This window comes from Giraffa tippelskirchi, chromosome 3, assembly GCF_054371585.1.
Source record: "Giraffa tippelskirchi isolate mGirTip1 chromosome 3, T2T-mGirTip1v1.2.pri, whole genome shotgun sequence".
Lineage (NCBI taxonomy): Eukaryota > Metazoa > Chordata > Mammalia > Artiodactyla > Giraffidae > Giraffa > Giraffa tippelskirchi.
The window spans coordinates 144,602,529-144,626,853 of NC_137277.1; the positions used below are offsets into that span (position 1 = coordinate 144,602,529).

The following is a 24,325-nucleotide window of genomic DNA, read 5'->3' on the forward strand; positions in this document are numbered from 1 at the left end:
GTTTCTTCAGCTTCCAAGTCTGAGATATATGAGCCAAAAATAAAACCAAGATGTTCACCACTGGTTGTCTTATATTTGTTTTATGTATAATCATCTGTCAGAACTGGCTTTATAAACTTTGTACTATTGCACAAGTAAAACTCACTCTAGAGGTATGATAAATTGCCACGATTAATACTATTTGAATAGATATGGTTCTGATGGTTTGCATTTAGCTTGTTTTCCTACATATCCACCAGTGTATTTTGATGTAACTTGCTTGGTTAGAGACTCTCCCCATTGTTAACACCTACTACATTTCAATGCTCACTTGAAATTTAGTCATTCCTTACAGGGAATTGCTGGGGCCCTAGGAGTTGAGAGGAGGAAATCCTTCTTAATCGTAATGCTGAAAGAGCCATGATACTTCCAGCCCAGAGGAATGGTAGTGAGGAGTCTAGGTAGTGAGGAAAGGCTAGGAAGGAGACAGTTCCTGAGATCTTCCAGTATAAAAGAAATGCAAATGCATCTGGTATATTTATAGTCAAATATATAAACACCTGGTCCTGGTAAAACAATTTGGAGATAGTTGTGATATGGACTTACCATAGCTTGCCTCCTGCTTCTATGGGTGTCTGAAGGCCCCTGAAAGCCCTGAGTCTCTTAAAGAGAGTGATGTTTCTGTTGTCTTTAAGTGACATTGATAGAGCTGCTGCTTAGCTCAGTGGCTATTGCTCTGGTGATTAGGTGTTAAATGCTGTCCGTGGAAATAACGGGATAGTCAACTCAAATGGGATGGAACTAAGAGATGGCTGTGGAAACCTTAGACAGAAGTGCATAGATGCTCTACAAAAGGGGAATGGCAGAACCTCCTGCCAACATCTATGATCTCCATACTTTCTCATCATTATAACTTACAAGTATTAAAAAAATCATATGCCAGAGTCCCTAAGGAATTACATAGCATTATGAAAAGAACTGAATATACAACTGGCAGATAACTATAAGGTTAGTCACATGTAACTCCTTAGGCATATACAGTCCAAGTTTTGTTACTTTTTGTTTTTTAAAAGATAGTCAAAGTTACTTATATATAATGCTCCAGAACTACCTGGTAATTATTTATTCACTATCATACAAATTTGTCACATAACTTATGGGTGAATACTAGAGTAAATGCTTATAAAATAGGCTTTGAGGGTACAACTACTAAGTCTATCCTAATAAAAGTTGTTTTTTTTTTTTAAATAAGAACATTAAAAACAAACTGTGAAAAAAAAGCATTCTTATGCAAATTAAAAAAATTAAAAGCATGATTTCTGAGTTTTTCTTTAGTCAATATAAATTTCTATCTCTGTCTCTAATACATCAAATTCCTTCTGTATACTGACAGAATATATACCAGAATCTCTGCCTGTTGTAAACCCTGCCTTTGGGAAAAACAGTCCCATTTTTCTGAGTTTATTACCTGTGTTTTATAACTCAGGGCATTTTGTGGGCTCCAGCAGCAGTATTTATTTCTACCAAAAATTCACCAACTCTTAAATATGGAACTCAGGTTCTCTAAAGTCAAAACAAAAAACATTTCTGCAAACAATGTTGGTAGCTATTTGCACAGAATAGTACTGAGCAGAATACTCTACATTCCTTTATACATACAAAGGTAATGCTTGTGCATGGTAGAAATGGAATAATTGCACGTTAATCTTACCATCAATTCATGGAGATCAGTTACACCATATATTTGATAACATGTAATACATACCTGCCATATGTGTAAAACATATTATGAGCATTAGTGTTCAGTAAAGACAATAGCCCAATAACAAATGACATTTTGTTATCCAAATGATCTTATAATGTCAACACCAATGCTAATAAAAATATTAGCCGAATTAGGCCGAACTCATCAATGGCACAGTTGTAATTCATTTGAAGTTTCCCACATTTCAAAGTCTTTCATAGATAAAATGAAATTCTCCTATTTTGTAAAATTTTAGTCTTTACCTGTTAAAGGTTTGGCAAGGCAAAGGCCCCCCTGTTAGCAGAGGAAAAAAAGCCGAGATGGAACAAATAGGTCACCATACATATCGCATATGTTGTGAGCACCTCTTTACTCCTGTAGGATTGAAAATTCTGGGTGTCCACATTCCTCATGCTTTAGCAATCAAAATAAAAGCATAATTTACATCTAGACAGGTGTAAAATGCTTCAGTTTTCATTTAAAGTTGGTGTTTCTCTTTTCAGACTATTTACAATTTTAAAAAAAGAATTAATTCTGTCTACTAAGGTTTTTAAACATGGACATTGTGAGTTCTTTTCATATTGAATTTTAAGGGATGATGCTTCACTCTATTTCTAGACTATTAGATGCAAGAAAGTTTAAGCCTGATGAATCAGTACAATGTTGGTAACATGGTGACTCTTTAAAACCAAAGACATAGAAAAAAATTTTTTTTCAAGGATATTTTAACAAATAAGGATTTGCCTTGTATATACATGCCATACTTAAAGACAAAACTTGGATTAATTGTTATATTCAGGAAATAGGTATTTTATTAATTAGCCCTTTATATGTGCGTGAGAGAGAGAGGGAAAGGAAAATTTTCAGCTTAAGTAAGACTCTAACTTCCTGAGAATTTTCTAATTAGGTAGAAATACTGATTGAGATATTTAGTTGTCTTACCAGCAATTGTAAGAAAAATATACTTTGCATGATCATGAGAAACTGAAGTACATAATCGGTTAATATCCTAATGAGGCATCTGTTTAAACAGATGTTTTAGTTGAGAAAACTGTGAAACATGCTTCTAAATTTACAAATATGTTGGTTACTCTTCCTTGCCTGGGAGGTTGATCCAAAGTTTACATAGGTAAGAGGAAAGCCTGAGTCTGGAAAAATTCGAAGTATCCCATAAATGCAGATAAAGTAATACAGTAAAATAACTTGGGAATTACTTTAATAATTATTTACAGTACGTCTGTTGCTTTCCTTCTTTGCTCACATACAAGTGACCTGAGTTACTCCATCTTCCTGGTCAAACTGTCCATCATCTAGTTCCCGCAGGACACTGTCACTGTTGCTGAACCCGGAGAAGCTGCTGGGCTGGGCTGGCCTCTTTTCCTTCATCCAGCATTCTCTAGAAGGGGCGAGTAGGCACTCCTCAGGCGGGCCTCTGCTCTCTGCAGGCGGTAACAGGTCTATGTCCAAGCTGACGCTCCTGCTTGGGACTTTACTCCTGTCTTCACTTTTCACGTGCCGGCTGCCTTTCCTCTGAAACACAAGAGATTAGCAACTAGGAGTTAATAAAAAGCTGGGTGTCATCCTGCTGCTCTGATCTAGCTCTCTGCCCGCTTCTCTTCCAAATCCTGCTCCTCTTCAAGGACCAGCTCAGGGCCACCCCCGGCCAGGTGAAGGTATGCTCCCCTCTCTGTTAATAACCATCTGTGGCTTCCCGGCTCACCGTTCTCCTTGTTGTCAGGTTGGTTGTGTGGCCCTGTCTGGGCCCTCAACAACACCTCTGAGGAGAGAGACCTGTTGAGATCATACTTTGGGGAACAAAGCAGATAGAGATACACTTGAAGCTTCCATTTTTCATCTTGGTATTTGTTGGGATCTGAGCAGCAGAAAAAGTGCCTTAGAGGCCACCTCACCCCTATTTCTATAGGAATAGTCTGCACAGATAATTCAGATAGAGATCATATTGGAAGAAGGAGTGCCTTTCCAGGTGGGGTGGACCCCTCTCCTTGTCCTACTACAGACCGCTTCTGCCTGGCATGGTGGGATTGTTCAGCGACAGGACCAGCTCATTCTGTAGGCTGTCTGAGAAGCTGTAGATATTTTCACTATGAAATATTACTGAGGCCTGACCACGCCCTTGGTGTAGTTCAGAATAAAAGGACATGGTCTTCCTGCCAAGGAAACTAAATCAAACAAAGATATCTAAGTCAGTAGAAGGAGAGCTCAGGGAGACAACTTTCATGTTCAGACTTCTGATGAAATTTTCTTACGGGGGTTTCTCTAATATCGACAATGTGACATATATTGGATCATGTGCCTATACTTAGGCACAGAAACTGAATAAGGATACATAATAAAAGATAGAGTGAAAAGTGAAAGTGAAAGTCACTCAGTCGTGTCCAACTCTTTGCGACCCCATGGACTATACAGTCCATGGAATTCTCTAGGCCAGAATACTGGAGTGGATAGCCTTTCCCTTCTCCAGGGGATCTTCCCAACCCAGGGATCAAACCCAGGTCTCCTGCATTGCAGGCAGATTCTTTACCAGCTGAGCCACCAGGGAAGCCCATGATAAGATAAAAAATTTAAAGCCCAGTATTTTCCATACTATCAAGAGTTTATTTTCTTAAAGCTCATTTACATGTTAGCTGAGAATTAGGATTACATTTTCTCAAATGTGAGAGGTAAAATTACTAAAATAAAACAAATCAAAAAACCTTTAGGAGAAAAACATAGAAGTCAGATTCCTAGGCTAGTCTTACAAAAGTTTGTTAGACCATAGATTTGTTGAACTACTATGTATAAAATACAAAAATATTTTCTACTGGTTTTCATGGCAAATACACAATACAAACAAGCAGCTGTATTAAATTGAATTTTATGGGCTGCTAGGGAATGTAACCACGGTTGATGGTGGTTGACGGCATTGTTTATATAGGAAGATGCAGGCTGCAGTGTGCTGCCTAGAAAGGAGTGTGTTGGCAGCTCATCTTTTTCTTGGCTGGTTACCTGAGTCCTTGAGCAAGTTTAAAGGAACAAGTCTGCCATGGGACTTGCCTCAATAAAGGCCCACCCTCATGTCCCAAGTCAGATATAACTTGATAGTGGGGACATTTTCATTTGCATTCATCAACTGCAAATATTAGATCTCAAATCCTTTTCTTTTTTATTCTCATTCACCAAATGAACAGAGTTTAACACAAGCAGTTGAACCTGGCAGATTTACCCTTAAGGTACAGAAGTTGAGAACGGCATGTTTTCCCTGGTGTTGGTATGCTGGTGGGTGAGGACAGAGCCTTTTGGCTGCAAGCAGGCCTGATGGGTACTGCTCCTTTCTCAAGCCTGGCTGCTGGCTCCTTTCCCATATGCACAAAGGACGCATTCACTCCTAAATGACCTCTCCTGTTGCCTGAATGAAATGGGAAGGAGGGGGTGCCTGGGAGCACTTGGCAGTCTGGATCTTTCCTTCTTCGTAAGCACCAGGGCCAAAGGTAAATTTTGCAATAAATTCCTTATTGTGTATCAGCCCATAGAGGCCTACTCTCACATACTCAATGAGAAATTTCTTAATAAAAACTGGGTATTATTCAGGATAATAAGATAGAGTAATTCACTTTTAGGTAAGAATTAATAAGTAAACAACCACCAAATACAAATTTCAAATATTATAAGATAATTAAATACCTAACTCTAAAAAAGATCAGAAAAAACTCTGATGCTCAGAAAGACTGAGGACAGGAGGAGAAAGGGGTGACAAAGGATGAGATGGCTGGATAGCATCACTGACTCAATGGACATGAGTTTGAGCAAATTCCAAGAGATGTTGAAGGACAGGGAAGCCTGGTGTGCTGCAGTCCATGGGGTCACAAAGAGTCAGAAACGACTTAGTGATTGAACAACAACAACAAAATAATGTCACAACAAACACTTTTCTTTTTTACTAAATGACTCTTAATAAATACATCTTCAGCAATGATATTGCCTCCTTTACTCCACATGAGAAGACTCTTGAGAGTCACTTGGACAGCAAGGAGATCAATCCATCAATCCTAAAGGATATCAGTCCTGAATATCCCCTGGAAGGACTGATGCTGAAGCTAAAGCTCCAATACTTTGGCCACTTGATGCGAAGAGCTGACTCATTGAAAAAGACCCTGAAGCGGGGAAAGATTGAAGGCAGGGGGAGAAGGGGATGACAGAGGACAAGATGATTGGGTGGCATCACTGACTCAATGGACATGAGTTTGAGCAAGCTCTGGGAGATGGTGAAGGACAGGGAAGCCTGGCATGCTGCGGTTCAGTTCATGGGGTCGCAAAGAGTCAGACACAACTGAGTGACTGAACAACAACTCCACATGAAATAATAGCTTTTCCAACAAATCAAATTGCAATGTTCTTATAACTTAGAGTGTAGGAGACGGAAACCTGACCAGTCCATGGAGATCATCCACTCTAATCCCTCCTTCTACCGACGTGGGACCCAGAAACAAGATGGTATTTGTCCAAGGTCAAAGGGTAGCTGGCTTTGAACTAGAACCTGAGTGTCTTACCTTATTCTTTTTACATTTTTCACTATGCAAAAATGTGAGTAGATTTATGGTCAAAGATTTGTATGTTTCTCAAAAATTTCCAATTACAAAAATAATACATGCTCAATGTAGAAAACCTGGTAAAAGCAAAGCCTATCCACAATCCCATCTCATAGAAATACCACTGTTAATATTTGGCATGTTTTACTATGTATGTATGGGCTTCCCTGGTGGCTCAGTGGTAAAGAATCCACCTGCCAATGCAGGAGACACATTCAATCCCTGGGTGGGGAAGATTCCTTGGAGAAGGAAATGGCAACCCACTCTAGTATTCTTGCCTGGGTAATCCCATGGACAGAAGAGCCTGGCGGGCTACCAAAGAACTGATGCCTTTGAACTGGTGCTGGAGAAGATTCTTGCGAGTCCCTTGGACAGCAAGGAGATCAAACCAGTCAATCCTAAAGGATATCAACTCCAAATATTCATTGGAAGGACTGATGCTGAAGCTGAAGCTCCAATACTTTGGCCACCTGACACAAAGAGGCGACTCATTGGGAAAGACCCTGATGTTCGGAAGGAATGAAGTCAGGAGGAGAAGAGGGCAGTAGAGGATGAGATGGTTATATAGCATCACTGATTCAATAAACATGAATTTGAGCAAACTTCAGGAGATAGTGGAGGATAGAGGAGTCTGGCATGTTGCAGCCCATGGGGTTGCAAAGAGTCAGACATGACTTAGCAACTGAGCAACAACACTGTGTATTTGCATATGCACACAAAGATGTGCATAGCTCACTTTTGCACTTAGCACTCACTGTATTTTGAGTATTTCCCTATGTCATAAAGAGATTTTTCATGCTACATTGCTAGGCTTATTCTTATAGGTTCTCAGAATTCATACAGGTTCTCTTTCTTTTGATATTTCACTAAAAATTTGGAGAGATTCTATCAAGATTTGCATGCAGATCTAATGCCACCATTGATAAAGTCAGTCAGTTTTGTTTTGTTTTTTTCACTGTGCTGGGTCTTAGTTGTGGCATGTGGGATCTAATTCTCTAACCAGGGACTCAACCCGGGCCCCCGGCATTGAGAGCACAATCTTAACCATTGCACCACCAGGGAAGTCCCCAACTGATCAACTTTTGAGAATCATCCTCATTTACTAAAAATGAGTTACCCATTTCAAATACATGAGACTCAGTAACAAAGCAGTTGCATTTAGGGTGCCCTACCAGTCTACCTTTCATTTTCCACTCATGATGTCTTAAAAACAAAAGCAAAATTATATCAGCAATCATAAGATATCGCATGCCTTGTATAGTGTCATGATGGATAGAGTGGAAGAGTAGCTAAAAAATACGACTTATATAGCAACAAAAACATGGAGTGGACATTCAGGATTTCTCCCCCTTGTGTTTTTCAGGCTTGAGGGAGGATTAGAAAGCCACCAAAAGGCTAAGTGTAGCTCTAGTACCAGTTAGAAGAGTCAGAGGCTTTGAATCACACAGAGAAACCCCACCGAGTATGTTTGCTCACAAAGTATGTTCCTGGGTCAGGTCATCCAAGCTTGGTGCTGTCAAAATCAGTCAAGCCTGGGAGGGGAAAAGGGGTTGTGGACAACTGCTTTTCCAACCACTGTTTCCACTTTTTCCCCATTTTTGAGATTAATCCACATAATTGTGGATATCAAGAGTGTATGTGGGGACTTCCCTGGCAGTTCAGTTAAGACTCTGGGCTTCCACTGCAGGGGCCGCAGGACTTAATCCTGGTTGGAGAACTAAAATCCCACATGCTGCGTGGCCAAAAAAAAAAAGAGCGCATGTGTTTTTATTTCTAAGTAGTATTTCATTGTGTGGAAATACCACAGCTGTTTATCCATAAATCTGTTGAAGACATTTGGATTGTTTCCAGTTTTGGGAGATGATAAATAGAACACTCAAACTTTTATGTGTAGCTTTTTGTGTAAACAAAAGTTTTTCTTTCTCTAGGGCAAATGCTCATGAGAGGGATTGCTGAGTCATATCTCAGTGCATGTTTAACCCCATAAAAAGCTGCCAAATCATTTTCCAGAGTGGTTGTACCACCTGGCATTCCACCAGCAGTGTTTTATAGTTCTGATTGCTCCTCATTTTTGATAGTTCTTAGAATTGTCAACGTTTCTTTAATTTTAGTCATTCTAGTAGATGTATGGTCTCATCATGGTTTTCATTTGCATTTCCCTTAATGACCAATGATTTAAATGTCTTTTTATGTGTTTATTTCTCATCTACATATCCTCATTGGTTCAAGACTTTTAACTATTTTTTACCTGCATTGTTTATTTCTTATTTTTTAAGTTTTAAGATACCTTCTGGATACACGTCTTTTGTCATATATGTGATTTACAAATTTTTTTTTCTCCCAGCCTGTGGCTGTCTGTTATTTTCTTAGTGTTATTCACAAAGCAAAAGTTTAAATTTTGATAAAGTCTAATTTATCATTTTTTTAAAATGAATTATGCTTTTAGAGTCATATCTGAGAACTCTTTGCTTAGCCCCAGTTCATGAAGATTTTTTCCTATTTTTTTTTCTAAAAGTTTTCTAATTTTCCTAAAACAAACTCTCTCTCAATGCTTGCTAGTGCTAGGTTGCTTCAGTCGTGTCTGACTCTTTGTGACCCTATGGTTGCAGAGGATTGTAGCCTGCCAGTTTCCTCTATCCAGGCCTATGGATTGTAGTCTGCTAGTTTCTTCTGTCCATAGGATTCTCCAAGCAAGAATACTGGAGTGAGTTGCTGTTCCCCGCTCCATGGGAGCTTCCCAACCTAGAAATTGAACCTTCTTGTCTCCTGCATTGGCAGGCGGGTTCTTTACCACTAGTGCTACCTGGGAAGCCTCAATAGCTTAAAGAAATTGGAGCAGAAATTGGGAGTATAAATATTTGAATTGATATTGACCATATTTTAAAATTTCTCAGGCTATCTAGAATATTGTATAAAACATCTGTGAAACAAATTCCAAAAGTAAAGGTCTTTATAACTTCAGAAGAAAAAATTCCAATGATATGTTTTCTTCATTATGCAATTCTCAATTCCCTCTTATAACAGAGGCATGAAATGGCTTTGCTCAACATAAAAGTACTGTTCCATGTTGAGTGTAATTGAAATAAGAAGTTTTATATAACTTAACACTAGTCTCAGTAAATGAAAGAGAAAATTTTTTTCAAGGATTAAACCCTAGGTCAATCTCCAATAGCCCATGAAATTTATAATTTTATTGAAAACTCCTTGACAATCATAAGGCAATGTTTGTAATGTTTCAAATTTCCACCAACTGGTTTTTAGAACTAAACACCTTTGAAAAAGTCTTCCCTTGTTGCTCAGATAGTAAAGAATTCACCTGCAGTGCAGGAACCCAGGTTCAATCCCTGGGTTGGAAAGATCCCTTGAAGAAGGGACCCACTCCAATATTCTTGCTTGGAGAATTCCATGGACAGAGGAGCCTGACGGGCTACAGTCCATGGGGTCACAAAGAGCTGGACAGGACTGAATAACTAACAGTTTTCACCTTTGAAACAATTATTTGAAAACCTGTATAAATGAAGCAATCCCCCATCAACCCCTCCCCAACAACAACTGATTTCAAGATATAAGCAAAGAATGGTGCTATTATGGTCTTAAAACTATATAAGAATTTTTTTAAGGCATGTTATAAATGTATAACTTTTACAAAATACATATTAGATGCTAAATTAACTCTGTGGTGATACTGATAGTCTACTACTTTCTTGAAATAAAATAACAAATTATTTCCACTATGAAAATAAAAAGTATTTGCAAATTGATTTTCTGTTATAGTTATTAGATACTTTTATCTCCAGACTGAACCACTTACATGTTCTGCCCTGAAATAATCTCAATATCCTGAGGTTTCGTGCTAAAAAAATTAAACATTTGTCAAAGGAAAAAATACTAAATCCATCTAGAATTAGAATTCTAAGTTATAAAATATGTTATTTCTGGGCTCCTCAGAGATGCAAACTGACCACTTAATTTTTATTAAAAAAATTTTTTTTTTGGCTGTGCTACACAGCATACGAGATCTTAGTTCCCTGACCGGGAACCAAACCCATGCCTCCTGCAGTGGCAGCACACAGTCTTAACCCCTGGACCATGAGGAAAGTCCCAAACTGACCATTTATATACTTCCTTACTATTAAATAAATGAAGAAACAGTTTTAGATTATAATGAATGTAAATATAAACATTACCCAGAGAAAAGCTGTCACTAGAGTACTGAATGGTATTTAAACAAAAAGAGCTCAGATATTTTCAGGGAATCACAGAATTGATATATAACCCTAAGAAAGGAGGCTGTGAAGCAGCTGAATGTGGTCTTGTATCTCCACAAACAACAAGTACACAGCCCTCGTTAGTCAAAATCCTATTAGGCTGTGAATTCTGTTGATCTTTCTCAGAAACGATGGCCATTTGCTTAATGTTTAAAAAAGAAAAAGAGAAGGCTATAGCATGGTGAAAAGTTGCTTTTGGGAAGGAGAAAGAAAAACAAAAACTTTTTCTGGCCATTCTTTATATAAGTCTACTCTGGCTTTTTCTTGACAGAATACATATATATATTTATATATTCTATAAAAAATATATATATATATTTTATACTTTATTTATTGGTGGCACTGCACGGCTTGTGGGATCTTACTACCAGGGACCAAGGATCGAAACTGTGCCCCCTGCAATGGCAGAGGCTTAACCACCGGACTGCCAGGGAAGTCCGACAGAATATATCTTGTGAACTTGTGAACTTGAGCCATTCTCCCCAGGACTGGAAGGCACAGCTCACCTGTGCGCTCTAATTCAGTCTTTCTGAAATCTTTGTTAACTTGATCACTCTGCTGTCCTCCTAAGGGACTCATCTTCCTATCCACCTACAGCCCCTCTACCTGCTTGCCTGTGGGACCAGCTAGAGTCTGTCCAAAATCAATGTGAGACAACTTAGCATGGCTGAATTACATATACTGTTAGTCTATTAATAGCTTTGCTAGTTTAGAAAAACTTTCAAGTTTTCTAAAACATTATTTTCTTGATAATACAGAATTACTTTAAATAATTTTCCAGTCCATTTGCAAACTTCCTCTTTTGAAAGTTAGGCCTTAATTAATTAAGATTAATTAGGCCTTAATTAAGATTGCTTCATTCAATGATACTATTCTAAGTGTGCATCTAGTAGGAGTCTAGTAAGAATAAGGTGACTTGAGACTCAGCAGAGCCCTTCAGCAAAGAAATGAAAAAATATGACCTTGAGGAGACAATACAAAAGTGCTATCAGAAGTCAAGATTGAACAGATCTGTCATAATATCAGGCACATTCACTTATGAGGCTTATAACTATAGGAGCAGAAAATCTTTTCCTCTGTCATCTTAGGTTCAGCATCTCAGACCTGCAAATTAAACTAGAAAAAGATTAATAGGAGAAAAGGTTTATTTTGGATGGACACGAGGGCTGCACAGAGAAGTGAAAACCCAAAGAGGCAGTTAGACCTGGGAGATGATTTTCATTTTACAAAGGGTGATACACTGTGGTGAAGTGACCAGACAAATAAAAAGGGATTTGGAGTTTTAGGGGCAGTAAACTGTGGGAAGTTAAGTATTTGGGGATGGCTTAGTGGTAAAGAATCCAATCCACCTGCAGTGCAGGAGACCCAGGTTTGATCCTTGAGTCGGGAAGATATTCCAGAAGAGGAAATGCAACCTACTCCAGTATTCTTGCCTGGAGAATCCCCATGGACAGAGGAGCCTGGCAGGTTACAGTCCACAGGGTTGTGAAAAGTCTGGACATGACTGAGCACACATGAGCCCAAGTATTTGGGGAAACTGATGCAAGAGAGGGTTTAGTAAGTTGTGGGGACTACACGTGTTGTTCCCAGTGATGAGTCATCTCTGGTACAGGAGAGGGAAGCAACTTCACACAAGGAAATTTTTGTCACATTGGCAAAAGGAAAATTTATGCCCTGCTTTTGTCAGAAAGGGAGAGGTTCTGTTTTGTTGCCTTTAGCTCAAAATAGTAATCCTTACACCCAAATGGCATACTTTGGGGTCATATTCCAATTTCCTTCAGAACTGTCACATGTTCCTGTTTGCTGGCACATTTCCCTTGTTATATGTTGGATCAGAAGGCTGTTTCCTTATCAAGTTCCCACTTCCTCATCTGTTCACCATTTAGAATTACAGTGAGAGATTAATGGATTGAATGGTTCAGTTTAACAGTTCATAAAGCATCACTTTTACTCACTTCTGGTGTTTGAGCAGCTGAATTCCACATAACTGGTCTCTGAAGGAATACAACCTGCTTTGTAGCCAAATTCCCCTCACTGCAAATTAAAACAACAGTGTTAGCATTTCTAAATTAGTAATTCTCTATATTTCACACTTGGCTAGAATGTTCCACATGTATTCTTTGTAAAATAATCTTCTGATCCAATAATAATTATGAAATAGTCTATAAAAGTTGCAGCAGATAAAGGAAAAAAATCCCTAAAGGCTAAATATGGTCCTTATAAAATAAATTCTTAATGTTTAAAACTTGTAATCTCACTGTGCTAACATACTTGGTTTTATCTCATTGTCTCTCCTCTTATTCCTTATCAACGTGCATATTTCTGCTTGTCTATAACCACTGCATATTTGTATTTTGTATTCTATGCTTATCTCTTTTCTTGTTTGTACGTTATGATCATATTCTTAATAGCTACATGATATCCCAAAGAATTAAGATACCAAAATGGACTAAGCCTTTCCATTATTACTGGAAAATTAGGTTGCTTCTGGCTTTCTGCTAATTATAAATAATGCTGCTATAGAAATATGTATAGTCTTCTTTATTCTTTATGACTTATTTCCTTGAGATAAATTCATAGGCGTGGGATTATTAGGCCAAAAGGGTATGATTTAAGCTCCTTGGTATGCATTGTCAAATTTGTCTTATGAAAGAAAGAGACCAGTTTGGACTGCCACGTGTGAGAAATTTATATACATTTTCCATTGAGGCACTTGAGCCACAGCTAGTTTCATTTTCAGATGCTTCTTTGTAGTCAGCTACACAATATTCTCCTTATTTAACTACCATCATGGCAAATTACCCCTTGCCAAAGACTACTTGGGGTTTGGATTTCTCTGAAATGCTTTTCACAGAGTCTCCATGGATTTATGGGGAGGAGTGTCTGTAGCTAATGTTGCTCAGTTACGACTTTTATTATGCAAAAAACCCCAACAAAACCTCACTATTAGCTGCATTTTATGCTGAGCTCTTTTTTCTGGAAAACAAATGAAACATTGAAACTCTGGCCATAGTGGTCAACCCCACACAATTTGAAAATCCCAAACTTACTGATACTGTTGAATTTTGAGAAAAAGCAAATCTTCCCGCAAAGTGGTAATGAGAGATGCTTCTTTTTTTGTTTTTAAAAGACTGTTTTTAGTCTAATCTCATTTCAGTTTGACCCTATCTTTGAAAAAAAAAAGACATGGTGTGAAATATCTCCTAGGTTTGGGGAACAGCTTGAGTCATCTGGAGAGCATGAGACAGGATGACGTCAGCATGAGACAGGAAGTGGCTGGCGGTGCACAGAACAGGCTGGCTATTTGGGCGGCAGGGAGAATACTGGAAAGTGCAGTGGCTTTAGAAGCAGACGGTCCTGGATTCAAGGCTCAATTCTACTGTAAAACAAAGAATGTTGCTTACCATCTAGTTCTATGAGAATCAAGTCATTAGCCAATGCAACCACTGACTTACAATTACTCTGAAAGGAATTCAGGTGAAGATCAGAATGAAGCACTTGGTGCTCTGGGAAAACAGGCCCTCACATAGCTAGAAATATTTTAGGAGGATTTTTTTAATGAATCTGGTGTCTTATATCTTCCCATACTTAGGAAAGATTTAAAGTCATGAACAGAGATACCTGTTCCTTATGACTAACCTTCTACCAAGATGTGTGCTTGACTGCACATAACCCTTTTCCAAAACTATGAACATGCTGACCTGTCTGCCTCACCTCTTGGGAGCATTCCTCAGAGCTCTCCGGGAGACTGTATCCTGCACTAGAGTTCTTAGTAAGTCCACCAGAACTCACAGCTCTCAGGTTGTACTTTTTTTTCCCCCCAGTTGACAGTACTGAAATGGCTGATGATACCACCTAATACCTGGTGACTTTGGTGAAGTTTTAAAATTCTCTTTCATTTCCTATCAAGGGCTTTGTGATAGATAAATAAGTCAGTGGATATGAAGAGCCTCCACTGTGCCTGCCACTGGAAGGAGCACAGCAAATGGGATTTCCTCCCAGTTCCCCCATTCATTTAATGAAATGTGGGGTAGGGTTGAGTGGGAGGAAAAATATCTTAGAATCAAGAATATCTTCCAGAGAGAACAGTCAAGGGAGAGGGGGCACAAGAATAGAGTAGAGGTTTCTGGATAACGTTCAAGGTATGTGACACAGGTAGAGAATCACAGGCAGGAACCAGGCCTAGAACTATCCAAAGATGAGGAGTCAGGGGACAATTAGTCTTCTTGAATAGAAAGCCTCCTGGGGCCCTGGGGTAGGGACTGGGGGTGACCCTTGATGAGTTTTTCCCAAAAGATTATAGGATGGGACAAATCTGAGTGTACTAGGGTGTGATGTTTGGCCGACAGCAGGCTTCTCAACCTTTATGAATGGGGTAAAACAGTTAAGTGTGGAGACAAGTTACCCAAAGGCTGCCTATCTTAGGACAGTCTTTGGTTGCCCAGGTAAGACTTTGGAAGGTTAGCATTTTCCCAACTCTGGGGAGGTCCTTAGAGTTAGACTTAATTTGAAATATGTCTGAGACTTCACTGTCTCTGGTTTTCTAAAGGACATTCTGATTTAGGTCCTGCTGGGACTTCCCTGGTGGCGCTGTGGATGGGAATCCACCTGCCAAAGGTCATGGGTTCGATCCCTGGGCCAGGAGGATTCCACATGCCTCGAAGCAGCTAAGCCCAAGTGCCACAACTACTGAGCCTGGGCGCTAGAGCCTGTGCTTCGCAACAAGAGAAGCCATTGCAATGAGAAGCCTTTTCATGGCCATGAGGAGTAGCTCCTGCTCACTCCAACTAGAGAAAGCCCATGCAAAGCAACAAAGACCCAGAACAGCCAAAAATTAATTAATTAGTTACATGAAATAAACTGCTTTCTGTTAAAAAAAAAAAAAAAAAGTCTTGCTATTTTTGGGCTTCGCAGGTGGTGCCAATGGGAAGGAACCTGCCTGCCAGTGCAGGAGATGTAAGAGAGACAGTTTTGATTCCTGGGTCTGGAAGATTCTCTGCTATTTTCAGAACATCTGTGAGATGTGGAATGCCTTTTGGTTTGGAGAATGGTAATCATGGTAGAATGAAAGGGAAAGAGGTCTGAAACTATACAGAGGGACAGCTGTTTGACAGGGCGGATGAGTCCCTCAGAGTTTCCAGGAGCTCCAGAGGTAACTCTGTTTACTGAGCTTGGATAGGACGTTTGCTCTGTAGCACACATTTCTGAAAGGATTTGACTGACTGGTAAAGTCGTTATGGGATCAGAGAGATCTTCAAATGCTCTCCTGGAAGTTCCTGGACAGAGCCTACACCTGCTATTCCCTACAGAAATTTTTTTATCCAGAAAGTACTATAGTTAACTGAGTAACTTAATACTTTCCTAGGAGAGTTAAGAACCTTTAGATTCTCTTTTGGAGTGTTATTAATGGGTGGTCATGCTTTGATATAATAGAAAATCAATGTAGCTTTTGGAAAATGCTTGATTTCTGCATAAACTCTGTAAAAGTTATGGCACAACCTGCTTTGGTGAAGAGTACAGACTGCAAGCAGGGGCTTCCCTGGGGGTTCAGACAGTAAAGAATTTGCCTGCAATGCAGGAGACCTATATTCGATCCCTGGATCAGGAAGATTCCCTGGAGAAAGGAATGGCAACCACTCCAGCATTCTTGCCTGGAGAATTCCATGGACAGAGGAGTCTGGCAGTCTACAGTCCCTGGGGTTGCAAAGAGTAGGACACAACTGAGCGACTAACACACACACACACATAGACTGCACGTATAAGCTGCTCAAGGGAATAGTCTTCAAAGAAGATGTGAAAACATCTGCTAGTCCTTCCTTCCTGAGGGCAGTGGATAGCTCCCTGGTGCCATTGTCATCATGAGGTACAGGTTAGCCAGGGCAGCCTGGGGGGCTGGGTTCCCTGCAGCAATGGTGGAAAGAGGGTGAATGAATACCAGGGCCTAGAGGGGAAAGGAGGGTCATCAGTCCACAAGAAGGTCCAGGAAAGTACCATGACACTGGAGGCCAAAGTCTAGGTAGGATCTGGGACCCTGGGCCACACTGAAGGAAGAAAAGTGAAGGTCAAATCAGTGAGGCTGATTGGAAAAGTAAAACTAGTGGGAGAAGCAAGGTCAGATCCAGGTGTTTGACCAGAAGAAACCAGTTGAAACAAAGTGAAAGTATGAAGGCTGAGTCAGTTCTGGGGTCACATCCAGGATTAACCAAAGGTCAGAGGACAGGTGTGGACCTGGGAGAGGCAAGAGAAGCCCCCAGAACTGCTGCTGTCCCTGGGACAAGGGGCTTCTTCTCTCTGCCTTGGTGGTAAGCTCATCCTTCAATGTGGGCAGTCAGGAGTGTGGGATCTGGGGAGAGTGAACCAGGGATTGTATTGACACTACATTAAGAGGGGCCAGAACACAGAAAGGGGAGAAATGTGTTCAACCAGTTCTACAACTTTGTACTACACAATATCCAGACATATCGTTTCTTTGTGATGTGTTTATCAGAGAGGCAGTGGAGTGTGGGTGAAACAGCATGTATGACTTTAGAGTCATACTGACCCTGGGTTTGCATTCCAGCTTTGTTGCTTACTAGCTATGTGACACTGATGAAGTCTTCTATCTTTCTGAGACTCCTGTTTCTCTTCTGTAAAACAAAGATGGTTCTAAGAATACCAGTGACGTGGTGGATGGAAAGTTCTTAGCACAGACCCTGGAGCAGAGCAGATGCTCAGTAAATGTTTCCTTCTCCCTTTCCTGTCTTCTTCTATGCATTTCATAAGAAAACAAAAAGAAGACTCTCTACTTGGTTATTTTTAAGGGAGGGAGGTTTGCTATGGTGTCAACAGACAATCAAGAAAAAGACTAGCTTCCTGATAACAGAAAATTTCATGAACTAAACTAAGAAAAATAACTTCAATTTGTGCAATGCTTTCTGTGCAGGGAGCCTGGATTTGATCCCTGATCAGGGAGGAGATCTCCCATGACACAACTAAGACCTGGTGCAGTCAGATAAATAAATATTAAAAACAAACAAAAAACCTCTTAAAACAAAGACATCCATAAAGAGAGTGAAAAAAGACAAGCCTCAGACAGAATTAGGGAAACCTTCACAACACACATATAACAAATAAAAAGCCTCATCCAATATACACTTAAACACTCCTATAAATACAATTTTAAATGTGGGCAAAAGATTTAAACAAGTACTTGACAAAAGAAAAATCTCAGTGGTCAAGAAATGTATGAAAATGTGCTCAATTTTAGCAGTTAGGTAAGTATAGACTAAAACCACACTGAGATCATGCTATACATACAATCACCAGAACGGCAAAATTTAAAAGTATGACAATATTTTTTTGTTGAAGCAATGGGAATTTTCATGTTCTCCTGGTGGGAGAGTAAGCCACAACATTCTACTTGAAAAGAGTTCAGCATTTATATCTAGAAAGCTAAAGAAATACCCTGTGACCCAGCAATTCCACTTCCTGGTCTACACCCTTGAGAAACTCGGGCATATGTGCTCAGGTTCAGAACAGCATGCTTGTCACAGCCAACATCTGAAAGCAACCAAAGCATCAGCAACAAGATGGATAAATAAACACCTACACACAACTCTTAACAGTGGAGTTGTGGATAACTCTTACAGTGCTAAGTGAAAGAAGCAACATGTGAAAGACTAGGAAGAAAGTGAAAGTGTTTGTCACTCAGTAGTGTCTGACTCTTTACGACCCCATGGACTATAGCCTGCCAGGCTCCTCTGTCCATAGAATTCTCCAAGTAAGAATACTGGAGTGGGTAGCCTTTCCCTTCTCAGGGAATTTTCCCTACCCAGGGATCGAACCTGAGTCTCCTGAATTGCAGGTGGATTCTTTATCATCTGAGCCACCAGGGAAGCCCATGAAAGAATATATATAATTTCATTTTTATAAAATTCAAAACAAGCAAAACTAAATTGTTTATTTAGCCATACAAACATGAGTGGTAAGACTCTTAGGCAAAAGAAGGAAGTGATTATCCTAAAAGTTGGGGTCATGTTACCTCTGCATGAAGGGAGTAGGTATGATGGGGGTAGTTCTAGGGTGCCACTGTCTTGTCCAGTGGTCATTGCACAGTGTTTTTATAATTATAATTATGTATATTTGTCAACAAAGGTCCATCTAGTCAAGGATATGGTTTTTCCAGTAGTCATATATGGATGTGAGAGTTGGACTATAAAGAAAGCTGAACGCCGAAGAATTGATGCTTTTGAACTGTGGTGTTGGAGAAGACTCTTGAGAGTCACTTGAACTGCAAGGAGATCCAACCAGTCCATCCTAAAGGAGATCAGTCCTGGTGTTCATTGGAAGGACTGATGTTGAAGCTGAAACTCCAATACTTTGGCCACGTGATGCGAAGAGCTGACTCATTGGAAAAGACCCTGATGCTGGGAAAGATTGAGGGGAGGAGGAGAAGGGGACAACAGAGGATGAGATGGTTGGATGGCATTACCAACTCAATGGGCATGAGTTTGGGTGGACTCCAGGAGTTGGTGATGGTCAGGGAGGCCTGGCATGCTGCGCTTCATGGGGTGGCAAAGAGTGAGACACGACTGAGCGACTGAGCGACTGAACTGAACTGATATTTGTGTTTTATGCACTTTCTATATGTGTTTTATTAACAAAATTGTTTTTTAAGAGTATGTGTAATGCTGTACGTAGGAGAACGGTTGTGGATTTGCACATAATAATAATGCTCCCTCCTCGACACAGACATAGAGAACAGACTTATGGACATGGAGGAGGAGGGGCACCAGGGCGGGTGTTGGGGGAGAGAAAGGAAAGCGTGGGAAGTATGGAGAGTAACATGGAAACGTACATTACCATATGTAAAATAGATAGCCAATGGGAGTTTGCTGTATGACTCAGGGAACTCAAACTGGGGCTCTGGAACAACCTAGAGGGGTGGGATGGGGAGGGAGGTGGGAGGGAAGTTCAAGAGTGAGGGGACTTATGTATACATATGGTTGATTCATGTTGATGTTTGGCAAAAACCAGAACAATTCTGTAAAGCAATTATCCTTCAATTAAAAAAATAAATAAATGTAAAAGCAAAACAAAAATTCTCCCTCCTCTTTTACATTTATTGTTTTGGTAAAATCAGTCTTGAATTCTATTTTTTTTCCCAAACTTTAAACTTCTTTATTTTGCTTTGGAGTATAGTTGCTTTCTATTTTTTAAATTGAGGTATAGTTGATGTACAATATTACATAAGTTTCAGATGTATAACACAGTGATTCACAATTTTTAACGTTTATACTCCATTTATAATTATTATAAAATATTGGCTATATTCTTTGTGATGTGCAATATATCCTCACAACTTATTTATTTTATACATAGTAGTTTGTACTTCTTACTCACCTATCTCTATTTATCACTCCTCCCTCCCCTGTCCATACTGGTATCCACTAGCTCGTTCTCTGTATCTGTGTGGGCCTACTCTTTTTTTGTTGGATCTATGAGTTTTAAATTAGGAGAGGTCTTTAGGAGTTCATTCATGTGTACTCGCTTCTCCTTGAATAAGTCCTGCACTTTGCTGACTCTGCTTTGTGCTTATGGTTTCCAGAAAGAGGAACTATTTTGCAGTCTTCATACTTCTACTTTTCATGCTCATAGCAGACACACGCTCACTAACTCATTCTTTTCTGCTGATCCTGGTATCACAATCTTTGTTTTTATGGTGTTTGGGCAGCTACGACCAATAGACCAGTGCTGCTATGTGAGATGACTCCTATTTACTATTCCTGGTTAGCCCTATCTGCCACCAGGAATATCCTCTCTAAAACTACTTTTGGAAGCACTATTCTTTCATAATAGTCCCTACACCTCAGACTTCTCAGCCTCCACCGACCTCCTTTCCTCTTTCACGGATGTTTTCTACCATATTCACTGGCCTGACATGCAACTCTTTTTGCATTATTGCTTCCCCAAGGAGTCTTTTAATATATTTTCTCTGGAATTCCTCCCCCTTCCCCATTAAATTTTAATGACAAAGATATGCCATGTATCTGTTTATGTACTATGACATTTTGGAGGGCCAAAAGCCCCTCCACGTCCCCTGTTTCTGGTTGTAAAAAAAAAAAAAAAAAAAAAAAGGCTTTAGTTTTCTAGGTCTTCCCTGAGTTCCAAAGAATTTGTTGTATGACGCTGTGCTGTGCTTAGTCGCTCAGTCATGTCTGACTCTTTGCGACCCCATCGACTGTAGCCCGCCAGGCTCCTCTGTCCATGGGGATTCTCCAGGAAAGAATACTGGAGTGGGTTGCCATGCCTTCCTCCAGGCAATCTTCCCAGTCCAGGGATTGAATCCAGGTTGCCTGCATTCCAGGTAGATTCTTTACTGTCTGAGCCAGACACAGGGAGCTCAAATCTGGTGTTTTGTGACAATCTAGAGGGATGGGATGGGGGAGGGAGATGAGAGGTAGGTTCAAGAGAAGGGGGACATGCATATACCAATGGCTGATTCGTGTTGATATATGGCAGAGACCAACACAATATTGTAAAGCAACCATCCTCCAATTAAAAATTAATAAAATAAAAAATATTTCTCTCTCAGTGTAAGGTTATAATTTCATATTTCTGTAAATGCATCAGAATCACCTTGGATTCTTATTGAAATGAACATTCCCCCTTCCCTGCCTGCTCTAGATTATTACTGGAGAGAGGTGAACTGATCTCAGGTAGACAGAGGGAATTTTGCCTCCTCTTTTCATTTTTTTCTCAGTGATTACTTTGAGGTCAGCAATATTGGCTGCTGATTCAGCTAATCTGACCCCCTACCAGATTTGTCCTGAAGAATTTGATGTAAATTTTCACCTTGATTTTTCTGAAAAGGATTGGGCCTATTTGTATAGTTATATAGTGATACAGATTAAAAAGGGATTCTGGCAAGTTTTCAGGACTGGTAACAATAACCCTGGAATGAGGTCATGATATCAGATGTTGATGATTCCATGGTAGCACAGCTTTAAACCTCAGTGGTATGATCTTGCCTATGGCAATGAAGCAATAACTTTAATTTAAGGACACCCTAGGAAAACAACTTTATATAATATGATAACAGGATATAGCTGTTCTTCAGTTCAGTTCAGTTCAGGCACTCAGTCGTATCCGACTCTTTGCAACCCTATGGACTGCAGCACGCCCGGCCTCCCCATCCATCATCAACTCCCAGAGCTTGCTCAGACTCATGTCCATTAAGTCAGTGATGCCATCCAACCATTTCATCCTCTGTTGTCCCCTTCTCCTGTCTTCAATCCTTCCCAGCATCAGGGTCTTTTCCAATGAGTCAGTTCATCGAATCAGGTGGCCAAAGTATTGGAGCTTCAGTATCAGTCCTTCCAATGACTATTCAGAACTGATTTCCTTTAGGATTGACTGGTTTGATCTCCTTTCAGTCCAAGGGACTCTCAAGAGTCTTCTCCAGCACCACAGTTCAAAAACATCAATTCTTTGGTGCTCAGCTTTCTTTATTGTCCAACTCTCACATCCATACATGACTACTGGAAAAACCATAGCTTTGACTATATGGACCTTTGTCAGTAAAGTAAAGTCTCTATTTTTTAATATGCTGTCTAGGTTGGTCATAGCTTTTCTTTCAAGGAGCAAATGTCTTTTAATTTCTTGGCTGCAGTCACCATCTGCAGTGATTTTGGAGCCCAAGAAAATAAAGTCCCTCACTGTTTCCATCGTTTGCACATCTATTTGCCATGAAGTAATGGGACCAGATGCCATGATCTTAGTTTTTTTGAATGCTGAGTTTTAAGCCAGCTTTTCCACTCTCTTCTTTTACTTTCATCAAGAGGCTCTTTAGTTTCTTTTTGCTTTCTGCCATAAGGGTGGTGTCATTGGCTTATCTGAGGTTATTGGTATTTCTCCCAGCAATCTTGATTCCAGCTTGTGCTTCATCCAGTCTGGCATTTCGAATGATGTACTCTGCAGATAAGTTAAATAAGCATGGTGACAATATATAGCGTTGATGTACTCCTTTCCCAATTTGGAACCAGTTCGTTGTTCCATGTCCAGTTCTAACTGTTGCTTCTTCACCTGCATATAGATTTCTCAGGAGGTAGGTAAGGAGGTCTCATATTCCCATCTCTTGAAGAATTTTCCACAGCTTATTGTGATCCACAGAGTCAAAGGCTTTAGTGTAGTCAATAAAGCAGATGTAGATGTTTTTCTGGAATTCTCTTGCTTTTTCTTTTTGTTGTTCTTACTGAAGTATAGTTGCTTTACAATACTATGTTTGTTTCAGGTGTATAGAACAGTAATTTAGTACTTTTGCAGATTATATTCCATCATTACAATATAATGAGTATGTGAGCAGATAGGGTGGGTGGGTGGGGTTCCCCAGAAAAAGAGAACCGGGCACGGCTTTCTTGACAAAAAAGAAGTCATTTTTGGCCTAAGCCATCTGTGATCTAAGCCAGGCCACAATGCTTGCCCTTGAACAGGTCTCAGTAAATAATTTTTTTTTTTTAATATTTTAAAGCTTTTGTTACCAGTATTTATTTTTCCTTCATAGCTCTCTTTCATTTAACCATCCATTCAACAAATATTCATTGATTGCCTACTATTGTACTATGTGAGTCAGTAAATAATGATTGTAAGAGAAGAAAAGAAGGCAGGGACAAAGGAAAAGCAGTCATAAAGCAAGAGTTCAGCGATAAAACAGATTCCTAATTCCTCCTCAAGGGATGTGGATAGCAATCTGATACAGATCTTAGGTTGAGTAGAACTAAGACTCCACCCACGTGGAGGGCTGTGACTTTGTGCTTTGATCCCAGCCTGGTCAGAACCTAAGGAAAGATGAAAAGACCTTATCTGACCCTTGTGATTTCAATCAACTAAAGCTTGGACTCGGGTCAACATTTACCCTGATTCTATGCAGAATTCACTTTCACTTTCAAGCCCCTGCATGAATACACATGTACCAAACCACTCCCCATCTCACTACCACTCCTCCTGCCCCAGGCCAGTTTTGCTGTTTGGGGAGACACCACTTTGGAAAATATCCTCCATGGTCTCCTTACTTGCTGTAAGTAATAAATCCTTCCTTTTCCTGATCTTTGGCTTCATTGTAACTTTTGACTACATACCCACCAAGAGGCAAATATGCAGTTTTTGGGTAACAGGTATAATTCCCTGGGCTATACAACATATCCTTGTTGGGTAAACCTATGGATGATTCATGCTGATGTTTGGTAGAAACCAACACACTACTGTAAAGCAATTATCCTTCAATTAAAAATAAATAAAAAATATATATCCTTGTTGCTTATCTATTGTAAATGTAGCAGTTTGTATCTGTTAATCCCAACCCCTAATTTGTTCCTCCTGCTTTCTCTCCTCCTTTTGGTAACCACAAGCTTGTTTTCTATATCTAACAGGATATATTTGAGTAATGAAAGAAAATACTTCATGTAGAGACCATTCAAATTATGGTTCACATGATAGAAGAGTAGAAAAAAATTGAAAATTGCTTAAGACACAATTGTTGTATATGAGTTGAAAATATTTAGGAAGAAAGTTTTCACTGGTAAAATATTTAGGAAGAAAGCTTTCACTGGTAAAATATTTAGGAAGAAAGTTTTTACTGGTTCTAAGTTATATTTTACGACATATGGGCCCAAAAAGAAAGATGATAACATTTGTTTTTCTGAGCGCAAGCATCATGTATAGGCATGAACTTTTATAATGTCATTATTTATTTCTGTCTTTTTAATTGGTTT

General features: G+C 39.6%; 1 protein-coding gene across 34 annotated transcripts in view; it reads right to left on the minus strand.

Moving 5' to 3' along the window:
* Positions 1 to 1,696: 1,696 nt before the first annotated feature.
* RFTN2 (raftlin family member 2) overlaps positions 1,697 to 24,325 on the minus strand; it is a 78,294-nt gene continuing 55,665 nt past the window's right edge. For all 34 annotated transcript variants that reach the window (XM_081581551.1, XM_081581554.1, XM_081581552.1 and 31 more), the window contains 2 exons: positions 12,533 to 12,611; positions 1,697 to 3,253 (listed from right to left, as the gene is read on the minus strand). In XM_081581551.1, the coding sequence (XP_081437677.1) occupies positions 2,981 to 3,253; positions 12,533 to 12,611 (352 nt within the window). In that variant the 3' untranslated portion in view covers positions 1,697 to 2,980. The remainder of the gene's footprint in view (positions 3,254 to 12,532; positions 12,612 to 24,325) is intronic.